At 41.1% G+C, this 14,029-nt stretch overlaps 1 protein-coding gene across 1 annotated transcript in view; it reads left to right on the forward strand.

Annotated features, from left to right (window-relative positions):
- The window catches only part of LOC126249063 (tyrosine-protein phosphatase non-receptor type 14), a 188,182-nt gene extending 178,766 nt beyond the window's left edge, over positions 1–9,416 (forward strand). Inside the window, exon 23 of the mRNA XM_049950714.1 lies at positions 9,226–9,416. Coding sequence (XP_049806671.1) covers positions 9,226–9,354 — 129 coding nt within the window. The 3' untranslated portion in view covers positions 9,355–9,416. The remainder of the gene's footprint in view (positions 1–9,225) is intronic.
- Positions 9,417–14,029: the final 4,613 nt, after the last annotated feature.

The following is a 14,029-nucleotide window of genomic DNA, read 5'->3' on the forward strand; positions in this document are numbered from 1 at the left end:
GTGGTATATTTTTGCAGGGACTTTCAGTGGTATATGTGAATACTGTCTGCAAGATGTGTTGCAAATAAAATTATTAGTAAAGAAGTAACAAGTTAAAAGGTCTGCCTGATACAGCAGTTTTCCTGCAGAAGCAACAGTAATGTAGTAAGCGATAAATGTTTTTTCCTTTCATCATTTTATAGAGGGGGTGATTGAGAAAAAGTCATGTAAAGGTTTGAAATTTCGTGTAAAGTTTGTTGCAAGTCACTAAGTACTCTCATTCTCAAACACTGGATGAATATAGTTTGGCTATTTGCGCGTCATGAGCTACGCTCCTTTTTCACCCCCTCCCCATCCCTTTGAGAGGTAGTCGCTTGTCAACTCCACAGTGATGCTTTCCAGACACTAACAAGAGGAGGCCACGACATTTGGAATGCAAATTTACTGCAAACTTCGTACACTCATAGTACTCCGTGAAGACAACAAAATGTGTAAGCAGTAGTGCATACTGCTCAAGCATTATTGAGAAAATCACAAGATAATTTCGGTTGTTAAATATATACCTGTGCGTGGCCATTTTTACCATGAAGCGGTGGCAGCTGAGTGGTTAGTGTTCAAGCCCCGTAATCACTGGATCGCTGGATCGAGTCCCGTATGTCAGGTTTCTTTCCTTTTCTTTTCTTTTCTTTTCTTTTTCCCTCCCCCCTTGCCCGCCCCCCCCCTTCAACACAGCCATTTTCTTTACTATTTATATTACAATTGATATAATAGGAAAAATACGTGTAATTGGATGAACTTTTATTAAATTTACAATGTTATTTGGCAGTCTACAAATTTTTATTATCACAAATAATGTAATATTCATAACTACCAACTAGTAAACGACCAAATGCATAAAGTGATACTGAAAATGTATGCTTGTCCATGATTTGAGAAATCCCTTATACCCGGAAGGAGCCCGAAACGACTTGTTACCTCCAAGTTTTGACCGGCACAGGCGGCTTTCGAAAGATGTACAAGTAATCGTCGCTTTCGACATTAAGAGTACAAGTTGCAGGATGGTATTTTTCGTAAAAACGTGGAAAACGTAAAGTTAAACAGTGCCAGCTGCATTGAATAAATGCTATGTTTCCGCATACGCAAGAACTTTTGGGGTTTTCCGTGGAAAGACAAATCTCGTTAACATTTTCAAAAACCTCTCTTTCAGCCGATAATTTGGAAGCAAACCATGCATAATGCAGTATTTCCTTAAATATCGGTGCTGATAATTGGTCATGCAGTATCAAATGTATTTTAGTAGCATCTTCACGAGAAGCAATTTCTCGTTCTCTTTCGATTAAATACAAACAATTTTGAAGACACGGACAAGCATACATTTTCAGTATCACTTTATGCGTTTGGTCGTTTACTAGTCGATAGTTATGAATATTATATTATTTGTGATAATAAAAATTTGTAGACTGCCAAATAACATTGTAAATTTAATAAAAGTTCATCCAATTATGTATTTTTCCCATTATATCAATTGTAATATAAATAGTAAAGAAAATGACTGTGTTGAAAATTAAAAGAAAACTGATGAATGGGACTTGATCCTGCGATTATGGGGCTTGAACGCTAACCACTCGGCTGCCGCCTCTTCTTGCTAAAAACAGCCACTCACAGGTATATATTTGACAACCGAAATTATCTTGCGATTTTCTCAATGATGCTTGAGAAGTATGCACTACTGCTTACACATTTTGTTGTCCTCATGGAGTACTACGAGTGTACGAAGTTTACAGTAAATCTGCATTCCAAACGTTGTGGCCTCCCCTTGTAAGTATTATGTGCACTGTGTGTGGTTGAAACTGCTTCAGTGGTTAAGGAGTAGATGTGGAACATACATACATACATACATACATCTACTGTTATAATATGTATGGATACCTACTACATCCACTGTTATGGAAACTAACTCTAAGAAGATCAGAAATTAACTGGAGAATCAGGAAAGTTGAAAGAAGAGGAGTATAGGTAATAAAATCTGATAGAATGAAAGATTTTCTTTTATTATTGTGACCAAAAGAGTGCATCATCATCCACAGATGAGATCATTAGTGCATGTTGATGTTTTAGACACAAAGCTAACTAGTTCAAATCTTTGTTATTGCAAGAATTTTGGCCTATAAAGAGTAGAGACATGGTGGCATTCTATTCCTGATTACCAGACTGTTTTTCAGTGCCCTAGCATACTCAGCAAATCTCATGATAGTGCCACAATAAATGAAAACCTGTGATGTTGTTGACTGTGATCTACTCATTAGAGAGGGTTTTGGGCTTGGTCCCTTGGGTGCCGTTTGAGAGCAGTAAGGTATCGGCTGAATTTTGCCTTGACTATTCCTTCCCATCACCAACAGCAACACAAACATGACATAACATTTTACAGCCATTCTTCACAGCCACACCAAACAGTTTTACTTAAACACAATGTCAAACTTCATGAAGGCTTAGTTGCAATGTGCCTTAAGGAACAGTATCTGTACAGTTAGACTGTTGAAACTACCCCTCTAGGCCATACTGCTTCAGTTCTGTTTACTATAAAAGGTTGCTTTTATGACTACTTAAAGCATGCAACAGCATAATTGTAAATATTGTGTGTGTGTGTGTGTGTGTGTGTGTGTGTGTGTTAAACTGCCTGTGCAGATAATACAAGTGGAGATGACTACTCTGGTGGTTTTTCAAAGCATAATATTGTACTACGGAGGGTGCAAAATGTACCACAGAAGTCTTGCAACAAAAATATAGTTTATGTTTTTTTTTTTTTTTGGGTTCCACACCCTTCATCCAGATGCTCAGGACTGGGAACTGACATAACAAAATCAGAAACACGAGTTGCAACTGAAAATTAAGAAATAGCTTTACAAGAACATACACTACTGGCCACCGTAAATGCAACACCCTGAAGGAAACATCCGAATCAAGTGAAATTTACACCATGAGTTTGCAGCGGTGAGATATGCAACTGATTAGAATTTCAGCGCAGACGCATAGCTTGGCGATTTCGACGAGTGTACGTTCTGCACGTGTGTTTACCTTGTGGTTCTTTCACAAGATGATCAGTTATGCCTCGTAGACAACAGCGAACATCTTTTGATCAAGTATCCGAGTTCGACAGAGGAAGGATAGTGGCTTACCGAGATTGTGGATTATCATACAGAGAAATCGCTAGTCGTGTTGGACGAAACCAAACAACTGTAATGCGGATATGTGACCGTTGGATGCAGGAGGGTACGACGGACCGACGTGGTCGATCGCATTCACCTCGGTGCACCACTGCACGTGCTGATAGGCAAATTGTGCGCATGGCAGTGACGGATCGCTCAGTGACATCCCGAACCATAGGACAGCACATTGCGTCTGTAACGCATCATCCAGTGTCTGCGCGTACCATTCGACGCCGTTTACAGCAGAGTGGTCTGTCTGCAAGACGTCCATTGCTTCATCTACCATTGACGCAGAACCACAGACGTCTCCGTCGCCAATGGTGTGATGACAGACGGATGTGGATGGCAGAATGGAATGACGTTGTCTTTACTGATGAGGCACGCTTCTGTCTGCAGCACCACGATGGTCGGATTCGAGTGTGGAGACACCGTGGAGATAGGATGCTGGACGGCTGCATTATGCACCACACTGGTCTTGCACCGGGTATTATGGTATGGGGCGGTATTGGATATTACTCTCGCACGCCTCTAGTACGCATTGCCGGTACTTTAAATAGCCGGCGCTACATATCCGAGGTGCTGGAGCCAGTTGTCCTTCCTTACCTTCAGGGCTCGGCCACAGCCATATTTCAACAGGATAATGCGCGACCACATGTGGCACGCATTGTCCAAAGGTTCTTCGTCAATAACCAGATTGAATTGCTTCCCTGGCCGGCTCGCTCTCTGGATCTTTCGCCGATAGAAAACATGTGGTCCATGGTTGCTCAACGAGTGACCCAGATTACATCCCCAGCTGCCACACCAAATGATCTTTGGCAACATGTGGAAGCTGCTTGGGCTGCTGTACCCCAGGAACACATCCAACGTCTCTTTGACTCAATGCTGAGACGTGTGGCAGCGGTGATCTCCAACAATGGCGGCTACTCTGGCTACTGATTCTGGCAGGAACCACATGTCACAGACGTCTGTAAACGTAATCATCTGATACTTGGTCAACATGTTATCTACAAAATAAATTTTGTTGTGGTACCTCTTGTCTTTCTTGGTGTTGCATTTACGGTGGCCAGCAGTGTAGTATCAGAACAGAAGTAATTTGTTAATTCATTTAATGCTTATTCCATATCTTATACCATGAAGGAAAATGTTGAAGGTGAAATAAGTCAATGAGTACATTATCAGAGAAAAGCAGCTATTTATGTGCAGTTCACTAAGCAGTGCCATTAATATTATCTGCTTATACAGGGTGAGTCACCTAACATTACCGCTGGATATATTTCGTAAACCACATCAAATACTGATGAACCGATTCCACAGACCGAACGTGAGGAGAGGGGCTAGTGTAATTGTTTAATACAAACCATACAAAAATGCACGGAAGTATGTTTTTTAACACAAACCTACGTTTTTTTAAATGGAACCACGTTAGTTTTGTTAGCACATCTGAACATATACACAAATACGTAATCAGTGCTGTTTGTTGCATTGTAAAATGTTAATTACATCCGGAGGTATTGTAACCTAAAGTTGACGCTTGAGTACCACTCCTCCACTGTTCGATCGTGTGTATCGGAGAGCACCGAATTACGTAGGGATCCAAAGGGAACGGTGATGGACCTTAGGTACAGAAGAGACTGGAACAGCACATTACGTCCACATGCTAACACCTTTTTATTGGTCTTTTTCACTGACGTACATGTGCATTACCATGAGGGGTGAGGTACACGTACACATGTGGTTTCCGTTTTCAATTACGGAGTGGAATAGTGTGTGTCCCAACATGTCAGGCCAATAGATGTTCAATGTGGTGGCCATCATTTGCTGCACACAATTGCAATCTCTGGCATAATGAATGTCGTACACGCCGCAGTACATCTGGTGTAATGTCGCCGCAGGCTGTCACAATACGTTGTTTCATATCCTCTGGGGTTGTAGGCACATCACGGTACACATTCTCCTTTAACGTACCCCACAGAAAGAAGTCCAGAGGAGAATGGGCTGGCCAATTTATGCGTCCTCCACGTCCTATGAAACGCCCGTCGAACATCCTGTCAAGGGCCAGCCTAGTGTTAATTGCGGAATGTGCAGGTGCACCATCATGCTGATACCGCATACGTCGACGCGTTTCCAATGGGACATTTTCGAGCAACGTTGGCAGATCATTCTGTAGAAACGCGATGTATGTTGCAGCTGTTTGGGCCCCTACAATGAAGTGAGGACCAATGAGGTGGTCGCCAGTGATTCCACACCTTACATTTACAGTCCACGGTCGCTGTCGCTCTACCTGTCTGAGCCAGCGAGGATTGTCCACGGACCAGTAATGCATGTTCCGTAGATTCACTGCCCCGTGGTTTGTGAAACCCGCTTCATTGGTAAACAGGTAGAACTGCAACGCATTCTGTGTTAATGCCCATTGACAGAATTGCACTCGATGATTAAAGCCATCACCATGTAATTGCTGATGTAGCGACACATGAAACGGGTGAAAGCGGTGACGATGCAGTATGCGCATGACACTACTTTGACTCAGTCCACCGGCTCTCGCAATGTCCCGTGTACTCATGTGTGGGTTCATGGCAACAGCAGCTAACACACCAACTGCACCCGCTTCTCCTGTGATGGGCCTGTTACGGACCCGTTTGCGTGCTACGACCATACCTGTTGCATACAGTTGGCGGTAGATGTTTTGCAATGTGCAGCACGTTGGATGCTCTCTGTCCGGGTACCGTTCTGCATACACCCTGCAGGCTTCATCTGCATTTCGTCGACACTCGCCATAGATGAGTATCATCTCCGCCTTTTCAGAGGTCGAATGCACCGTGGTCACAGTTCCTGCAACACTACACTATCACAGACGTCTGGTAAAACGGTGTACTACAGTTGGTCTGCGTGCGGAGACAAATGCAGAATAACAGTAGCAGCAAGCGCTACATGCGGACACTGTGACAGCTAGACCAAACCACAACAGTGCACTACAGCCACACTCGTAAACACGGTCATCATCATAAACATGTTCCTGCAGATGCTGCTCGCCGACCGTGGCCCGTGTTTGTTACAACACACAACTGAACGTCGGAGGTTTCAAGCGTCAACTTTAGGTTACAATATCTCCGGATGTAATTAACATTTTACAATGCAACAAATGGCACTGATTACGTATTTGTTTATATGTTCAGATGTGCTAACAAAACTAACGTAGTTCCATTTTAAAAAACGTAGGTTTGTGTTAAAAAACATACTTCCGTGCATTTTTGTATGGTTTGTATTAAACAATTACACTAGCCCCTCTCCTCACGTTCAGTCTGTGGAATCGGTTCGTCAGTATTTGATGTGGTTTACGAAATATATCCAGTGGTAACGTTAGGTGACTCACCCTGTATATTCATATGGCAAAGAGCCCTTAGATAAAAAGTTCTTGGTGAACTTGCCACATTGAAGTCAGCTTCCAGTGACTGCCTCTATCGGCTTCATTAGTGGCCAAGTCTGACTTTCATGAAACTGATGAGGCTCCCACTTTTATACAAAAGGTTAGCATCTGGTTGGCTAGATGATGACATACATTGCTGGCACATGTAGAGATGGCAACCTCTGCATCCATAGATTATGTTGCACTCACTGTCCAGTATTGCTTGCAGTGCCACCACTCATATCATATGATACTCTGTGCTAATTCTTCCTCTGTACTCTTTTTTGTCAAATGCACACTTCCGTGCATTCCTAAGTGCATAGCATGTGTATCATTTTAAGCTGCTATCACATAGTCTAATTTTGATTGCTCTCTAGTCACAGAATCCCAGTAGTCAGAAGCATGAGTCAGAATCGTATTATCTTTAAATATAATCTTGTGTGATTATTTATTAGATTGTGCTCAGGCACTGCTGATTTCTCAAAATTCCTGTACTTCAGTTGACAGTGATGTTCAACAGTGATCAGCAGCAGTTTGTATTGACTGCCCCATGTACCTGCTGCCACACTCACAAGGAAATTTATAAATTCTGGATATTTTCACACCAAAATTATCTTTAACAGGTCACAACATTTATTTAATTTTGTTCGTTGTCCAGAAGACCAGTTGCATTTCTTACTTCTTTAGAACCATATATATACACTCCTGGAAATTGAAATAAGAACACTGTGAATTCATTGTCCCAGGAAGGGGAAACTTTACTGACACATTCCTGGGGTCAGATACATCACATGATCACACTGATAGAACCACAGGCACATAGACACAGGCAACAGAGCATGCACAATGTCGGCACTAGTACAGTGTATATCCACCTTTCGCAGCAATGCAGGCTGCTATTCTCCCATGGAGACAATCGTAGAGATGCTGGATGTAGTCCTGTGGAACGGCTTGCCATGCCGTTTCCACCTGGCGCCTCAGTTGGACCAGCGTTCGTGCTGGACGTGCAGACCGCGTGAGACGACGCTTCATCCAGTCCCTAACATGCTCAATGGGGGACAGATCCGGAGATCTTGCTGGCCAGAGTAGTTGACTTACACCTTCTAGAGCACGTTGGGTGGCACGGGATACATGCGGACGTGCATTGTCCTGTTGGAACAGCAAGTTCCCTTGCCCGTCTAGGAATGGTAGAACGATGGGTTCGATGACGGTTTGGATGTACCGTGCACTATTCATTGTCCCCTCGACGATCACCAGTGGTGTACGGCCAGTGTAGGAGATCGCTCCCCACACCATGATGCCGGGTGTTGGCCCTGTGTGCCTCGGTCGTATGCAGTCCTGATTGTGGCGCTCACCTGCACGGCGCCAAACACGCATACGACCATCATTGGCACCAAGGCAGAAGCGACTCTCATCGCTGAAGACGACACGTCTCCATTCGTCCCTCCATTCACGCCTGTCGCGACACCACTGGAGGCGGGCTGCACGATGTTGGGGCGTGAGCGGAAGACGGCCTAACGGTGTGCGGGACCGTAGCCCAGCTTCATGGAGACGGTTGCGAATGGTCCTCGCCGATACCCCAGGAGCAACAGTGTCCCTAATTTGCTGGGAAGTGGCGGCGCGGTCCCCTACGGCACTGCGTAGGATCCTACGGTCTTGGCGTGCATCCGTGCGTCGCTGCGGTCCGGTCCCAGGTCGACGGGCACGTGCACCTTCCGCCGACAACTGGCGACAACATCGATGTACTGTGGAGACCTCACGCCCCACGTGTTGAGCAATTCGGCGGTACGTCCACCCGGCCTCCCGCATGCCCACTATACGCCCTCGCTCAAAGTCCGTCAACTGCACATACGGTTCACGTCCACGCTGTCGCGGCATGCTACCAGTGTTAAAGACTGCGATGGAGCTCCGTATGCCACGGCAAACTGGCTGACACTGACGGCGGCGGTGCACACATGCTGCGCAGCTAGTGCCATTCGACGGCCAACACCGCGGTTCCTGGTGTGTCCACTGTGCCGTGCGTGTGATCATTACTTGTGCAGCCCTCTCGCAGTGTCCGGAGCAAGTATGGTGGGTCTGACACACCGGTGTCAATGTGTTCTTTTTTCCATTTCCAGGAGTGTATATTGGTCATAGTTGCATCACAGAATGGAAACTGCACTATGTCTTGGTCCTCCTGCGTTCCTTGAGTGGCGTTATATCACAGTTTCCTCAACATTATGACCTTGTGTGGCAGACCAAATAACCATTCTTCCTGAACGCAGTTGTCAGATGATTAATCTCAGAGCCAAAGTAGTTCTTATCTTCTGAAACACCTCTGGCTCTGTGTATTAGGGTGTTTATCATAGCTCTCTTCTGACCTGAACGATGAAAGATATGCCCACAGAACTGTAGGTCTATATGCATCGCTTTTTAATACCCAGAGAGCTAACTTCCCATCCTTCTTTATCTCCAATACAAATCTTATGTTTATATGTATTTTTAATATGCTACTGTATGAATTTTAAGAATTTATATACATATCAAGCACAACATTTGTGAAATAATAATAACCTCATTTTGGTCATTGTTATTTTTATATAAATATTTGTTTTTCACCACTTCAAAACATTATTGAGGCATGTTATTTAATTCTAGGAGCTGGATATTCCCCGTGTAGTTGCTTTGCTACGCAATCAGAGAATGCTCCTCGTCCAGACAGTTGCTCAATACAAGTTTGTATACAGTCTACTTATATACTACCTGAAGCACTCACGACTAATATGATTTTGTTCACTTCAAGTGCTGCTCGGCAATAATTATAGCAAAGAGTGTTAGCAATGATCTCTGTTGTTCTACTTCACTTCCAATTAATATTTATTATTGCAGAAAATGTATAACATATTGTTGTAATTGCATAATTTATTTATCCATTATTGTAGTATGAGTTTTTATTCTTTTTGAAATATGAAATAATCAAGATTAATTTTACTATGTGTGTGTATGACATAAAGTTATGTTTTTTTAATGAGTATTCCTATTTTTACACATCATTAGAGCAGAGTACTTAACTATAGTTTTTTAATTTGGAATGATTCTGTGTTGTCTGTCATCAATAATTCCTCTCGTAACTTATTGTTCTGTTGTTTGCCATTGATTAATTCTGTAGAGTGACTTTAATTACTCTTACACTTTTATGCAGTTAGTGATAAAAATGAGCTATTGTTAATTTGAGTTGATGAAGTACAGTTATCAATCATCATCGGTAATTTATAACCCAACATTTACATTTTCTTTCGATACATAAGAGATCTTGATCCTGAATGTCATATCTTTGATCCTAGTCTATGAAAGATTTAGTGTTGACAGCAGTGTAATTCTCTCTCAAGCTGTGCAATACTTTTTGTCATATGTTGTAAAAAAAAAAAAAAAAAAAAAAAAAAAACGTTTTGAGTCTGCAGCTAATTCAGTAGCTGCACTGTTGGCATCAGAAGCTAGTAAACTGTGAGTAAAAAAATGTGGGAGTCAGCTATCCACCTTTATTCAGTACCATTTTATCATACATTATTGTTTGCCCAGTTTTAACATGTTACTCTCATTCTCAAGGATTTCTTATTTCATTATGCTGGAGTTTTTAGGCATTTCATACTAGTAAAACATACAGTTCATTTCCAAGGACATAATTAAATAATACCCTGAATTTTACCAAGAGACTACTTGCATGTGAATAAACTGATAAACAGTCATTGTGCATATTAAATACTTTAATAATTTGAAATATATTCTTTGCATGACTGATAATTGAGACAGTGGCCATTTGTTTCATGTGCTGTGGAATACTTTCCTCTTTCTATTTATCTTTTATAACACTTTGTTGAGAAGAAATAAGTTACGGGCCAGTTTCTTTTGTACTTTATTGTGGTGAGGGTGTGTTTGTAATCTGTTGTATGTATCATTAGTGTACTTTGTTTTATTTCTCTGCATGTGTAGTAGGATGAGGAGTGTGTTATGTCTAATGTTGATGTTTTGGTTGTTTTGATAACTTGTTATGTTCATGGATTCACTTGCTGCCATACATTTGCAGTTAATCAATAGAGGAAATTCATTGTACTGTATTCCATTAGGTGAGGTTACATTATGGTTAAAAATATTCTGAAAAGGATAGACTGCTACTCATCGAAAAGACAACATGTTGAGTTGCAGACAGCCACAACGAAAAGACTGTTACACATTGAGCTTTCGGCCAAAATATTCTTCAGAAAGAAAACCCACATACGTTCACACAAACAGGCACACTTCATACATACATGACCATTATTTCGCCACTGTGGCTGTAATGCATTCTGACAGTCTGGCCCCAGCAGCCAAAGATAGTGGTCACGTGTGCGTGAGGTGTTCGTGCTTGTGTGAATGTGCGTTTGTTTCCTTTTCTCAACACAGCTTTGGCAGGAAGCTCAATGTGTAACAGTCTTTTCACTGTGCCTGTTTGCAACTCAACATGTCGTTTTCACAGTGAGTAGCAATCTACCCTTTTCATAATATTGTTGATATTCCAACTTGGACTTTCTGTGCAACTGGGCTAGTGGTCTTCCTCTAATTAAATTCATCTTAATGGAATGTCACATTCTAATTTCCCATCTTTTTTGTTATGTATTCCAAAGCATGAGACATTTAGATGTTTCACACGGTATAAAAATTTCAGGATTTGGAAGCTAATATTTGTTACTGCTTTTATCTTGTTTTTTAACAAAAATTAGTTCAAATATCATGGTCAGGTGTTAGGAATGGTCATAAGGGCACATGCATAAGTTTATTCATTAAGTATACATAAAATAAATGAACTGTGAAAAGTCATCAGTTTATTCATTTGTATATAGTTCCTTGTATAATTGAAAGATTGCAAATTTTTTTAACTATGATATTGACATAGGTAGACAATTAGCCAGTTGCAAAACCCTTGAAACTGGTGCACTAATAATTCAAAACTTGAGATATCCATTAAGAATGAAAGTATAAAGGCTGAAGAAGGAATCTTTCATGTTACGTATCTTAATGGGTACAACAAGAGTCGTAAGGGGTCTACTGTGTTAGCTAAAGTGCATGTCTCAGTTCATATTGGTATTTGTCACATACATAAATAGTATGAGGTAACATTAAGTGCCTTTGAAAAGCTCAGAACCCATCAGACTTAGACTGGGACCTTCTGTCTCCAAGAAGTTGCCTTAGCTACTATAGCTGCTAGAATTAAATATTACATTGTATATTATGAAAAAGTCTAATTCTTATTGAAAAATCCTTATTTTTGTATGCTTTATTAACTTGTTCTTTTAGTCTGTAATGTGTAGGAGAAAGTGCTGTTAAGTCTTTGACTTGTTTCACATTCTTGTTGTTTAACTCACATTATTTTTTATTTTGTGTATTTATATTTACAATTCTGGGCTGGTAAATTGTTTGAGAGAAAAAAACACAAAACAGCTGGCTTAGTGGCAGAATAGTGGCTAGTGATTAGCAGACATCTCAAAACGGCTGTCCAGTATCCTTTGGGAGACGCTACTTCGAGTTCTGCTAATAGAAATGCTTAGAATAGAAAAATTCAACAGTCCCAGTTATCCAAACCAAGCAGATGATGTTGTGGTAAGAACTGGACTTTTATTTAGGAGAACAACAGTTTGAATTCTGATATGGCTATCAAGTACCATGGTTTCCCTAAATTATGTAAGGGAAAGTCTGGATTAGTTTCTGTGTAATAGACACAGCTGATTTCATTTCTCACCCTTCCCTCATGAGAGCTTGTGCTACATCTCTAATGGCCTTGTTGCTGATAGGACCTTAATCTCTATTCTTCCTTCCTTTTCTAGCTGTTAGATCACTAGGTTTATTGTTCAGCGATGTGAATTGAATTGGTGGGTGGGGTAATGACATAAAAGGGATGGTGGCAGTGTGGGTCACTTGAACCCCAAGGGAGTGTTGCAAGAGGTCAAGATGTATTGCAAGAGGCAAGTTCATCTTTAGTTGTATTTCTGCCACTTATATCATCTTTGAACTGAAACTGACACAGTGCTTACTAATGTATTATGGTTGACCTCATCCTCTTCTCTCTAACAGCTTTTTCTTCATCTTTAATTCCTTTTCTTTTCATAACAGGCCTATCCCGCTAACCTGTGATCTGAGGAACCTATCGTGCCCTTCCCCCCCCCCCCCTTTTCCACCTCCCATTTCTAACATCAGCTCACCAATTCCTCACCGAAAGAATGTTATTTCCCTCGAATCTGTAAACCAATAGTCGTTCAGTCATTTCTTTTTACATGAGCCATCAGCATGCAGACTACAAAAACTGATACATCTCGTTTGCACTTTTATTTTTCCAATGTATTCCTCTGACATCGTTCATTCACTACTTTGTAAAAGTTGTGAGTTTCACTAGCAGTGCAGCCCATCATTTGCCTGTGAAATATAATCTCAAAACATTTGCTTTTAGTAGGCTCCTCACTTAATCCACAATGAGGATTAATTCCAGAGTTATTATTGGAGAAAGCATAATTCTGAGGTGTAAACACACCATGTCTCAGCCATCTGTACTTACTATTTCTGACCATTTGCTTCTTTCTCACCTGTGAAGAGCCTGATTCACGAATAATTTCAGCATCACTTGATGAATCTTCACTTTCTCTTGGTAATACCTGGAAATCTTCACAGTCTTCGAAATCACTACCAGATTCCACAACTGAGTCTTCATTTAGTAGTGTTTATCTAATTTTCTCAACACTCAAACCTTTCAAATGCATCATTCTCACGAAACACAAAAGCACGATGTAAGTATCAGATTTACTTCCCGTAGATCGAATGTATACGAGGCTGCCTGAAAATGAAAGTAGATCCAGATGTTCACAACAGATGGCAGCACCATTCAGTCACAGAAGGGAGCAATCGTACTGATACAGTGTCAGATACAGAGAAGTGAAAACGTACCCATACAGTTGTAGGCAGCATGACATAATGGCCGCCCCGTACTGGTACAGTTGCTGTCTGTAAAGGGTTGAGTTACTCTTTTCCTGTGGTCAGTTTCTGAATCCCAAATAAATACATCAATTAAAAAAAGACTTCAGAGTGTTGAAGATGTTTGCTGCAAGAGAAAAATTTGCAGTTTGGTTACAAATAATCTGCAATTGGTAAGTTTCAACAGTTATAGCACTTATCAAAATATGAACTTATTATAACAACAGTTATTTTCCCCTTTATCTTTACCAAGGCAAAGCCATATCAGCATTTTCTCATTGTGCCAATATACAGTGCAGTATTTTTCAGTTTTAATTATTTCATTTCATTATCTGTACCTATGGGTAATATAATAGCTTTATTTTTAAGCAATGATATGGTATGTTCCCGTAACATTGTTCTAATGTGATTTGTTTGAAGTCAGATAGGTGCAAGGAAATATTTATTTTTCATAGTCTTAAACATT

This window comes from Schistocerca nitens, chromosome 3, assembly GCF_023898315.1.
Source record: "Schistocerca nitens isolate TAMUIC-IGC-003100 chromosome 3, iqSchNite1.1, whole genome shotgun sequence".
In the NCBI taxonomy this organism is placed as follows: Eukaryota; Metazoa; Arthropoda; class Insecta; order Orthoptera; family Acrididae; genus Schistocerca; species Schistocerca nitens.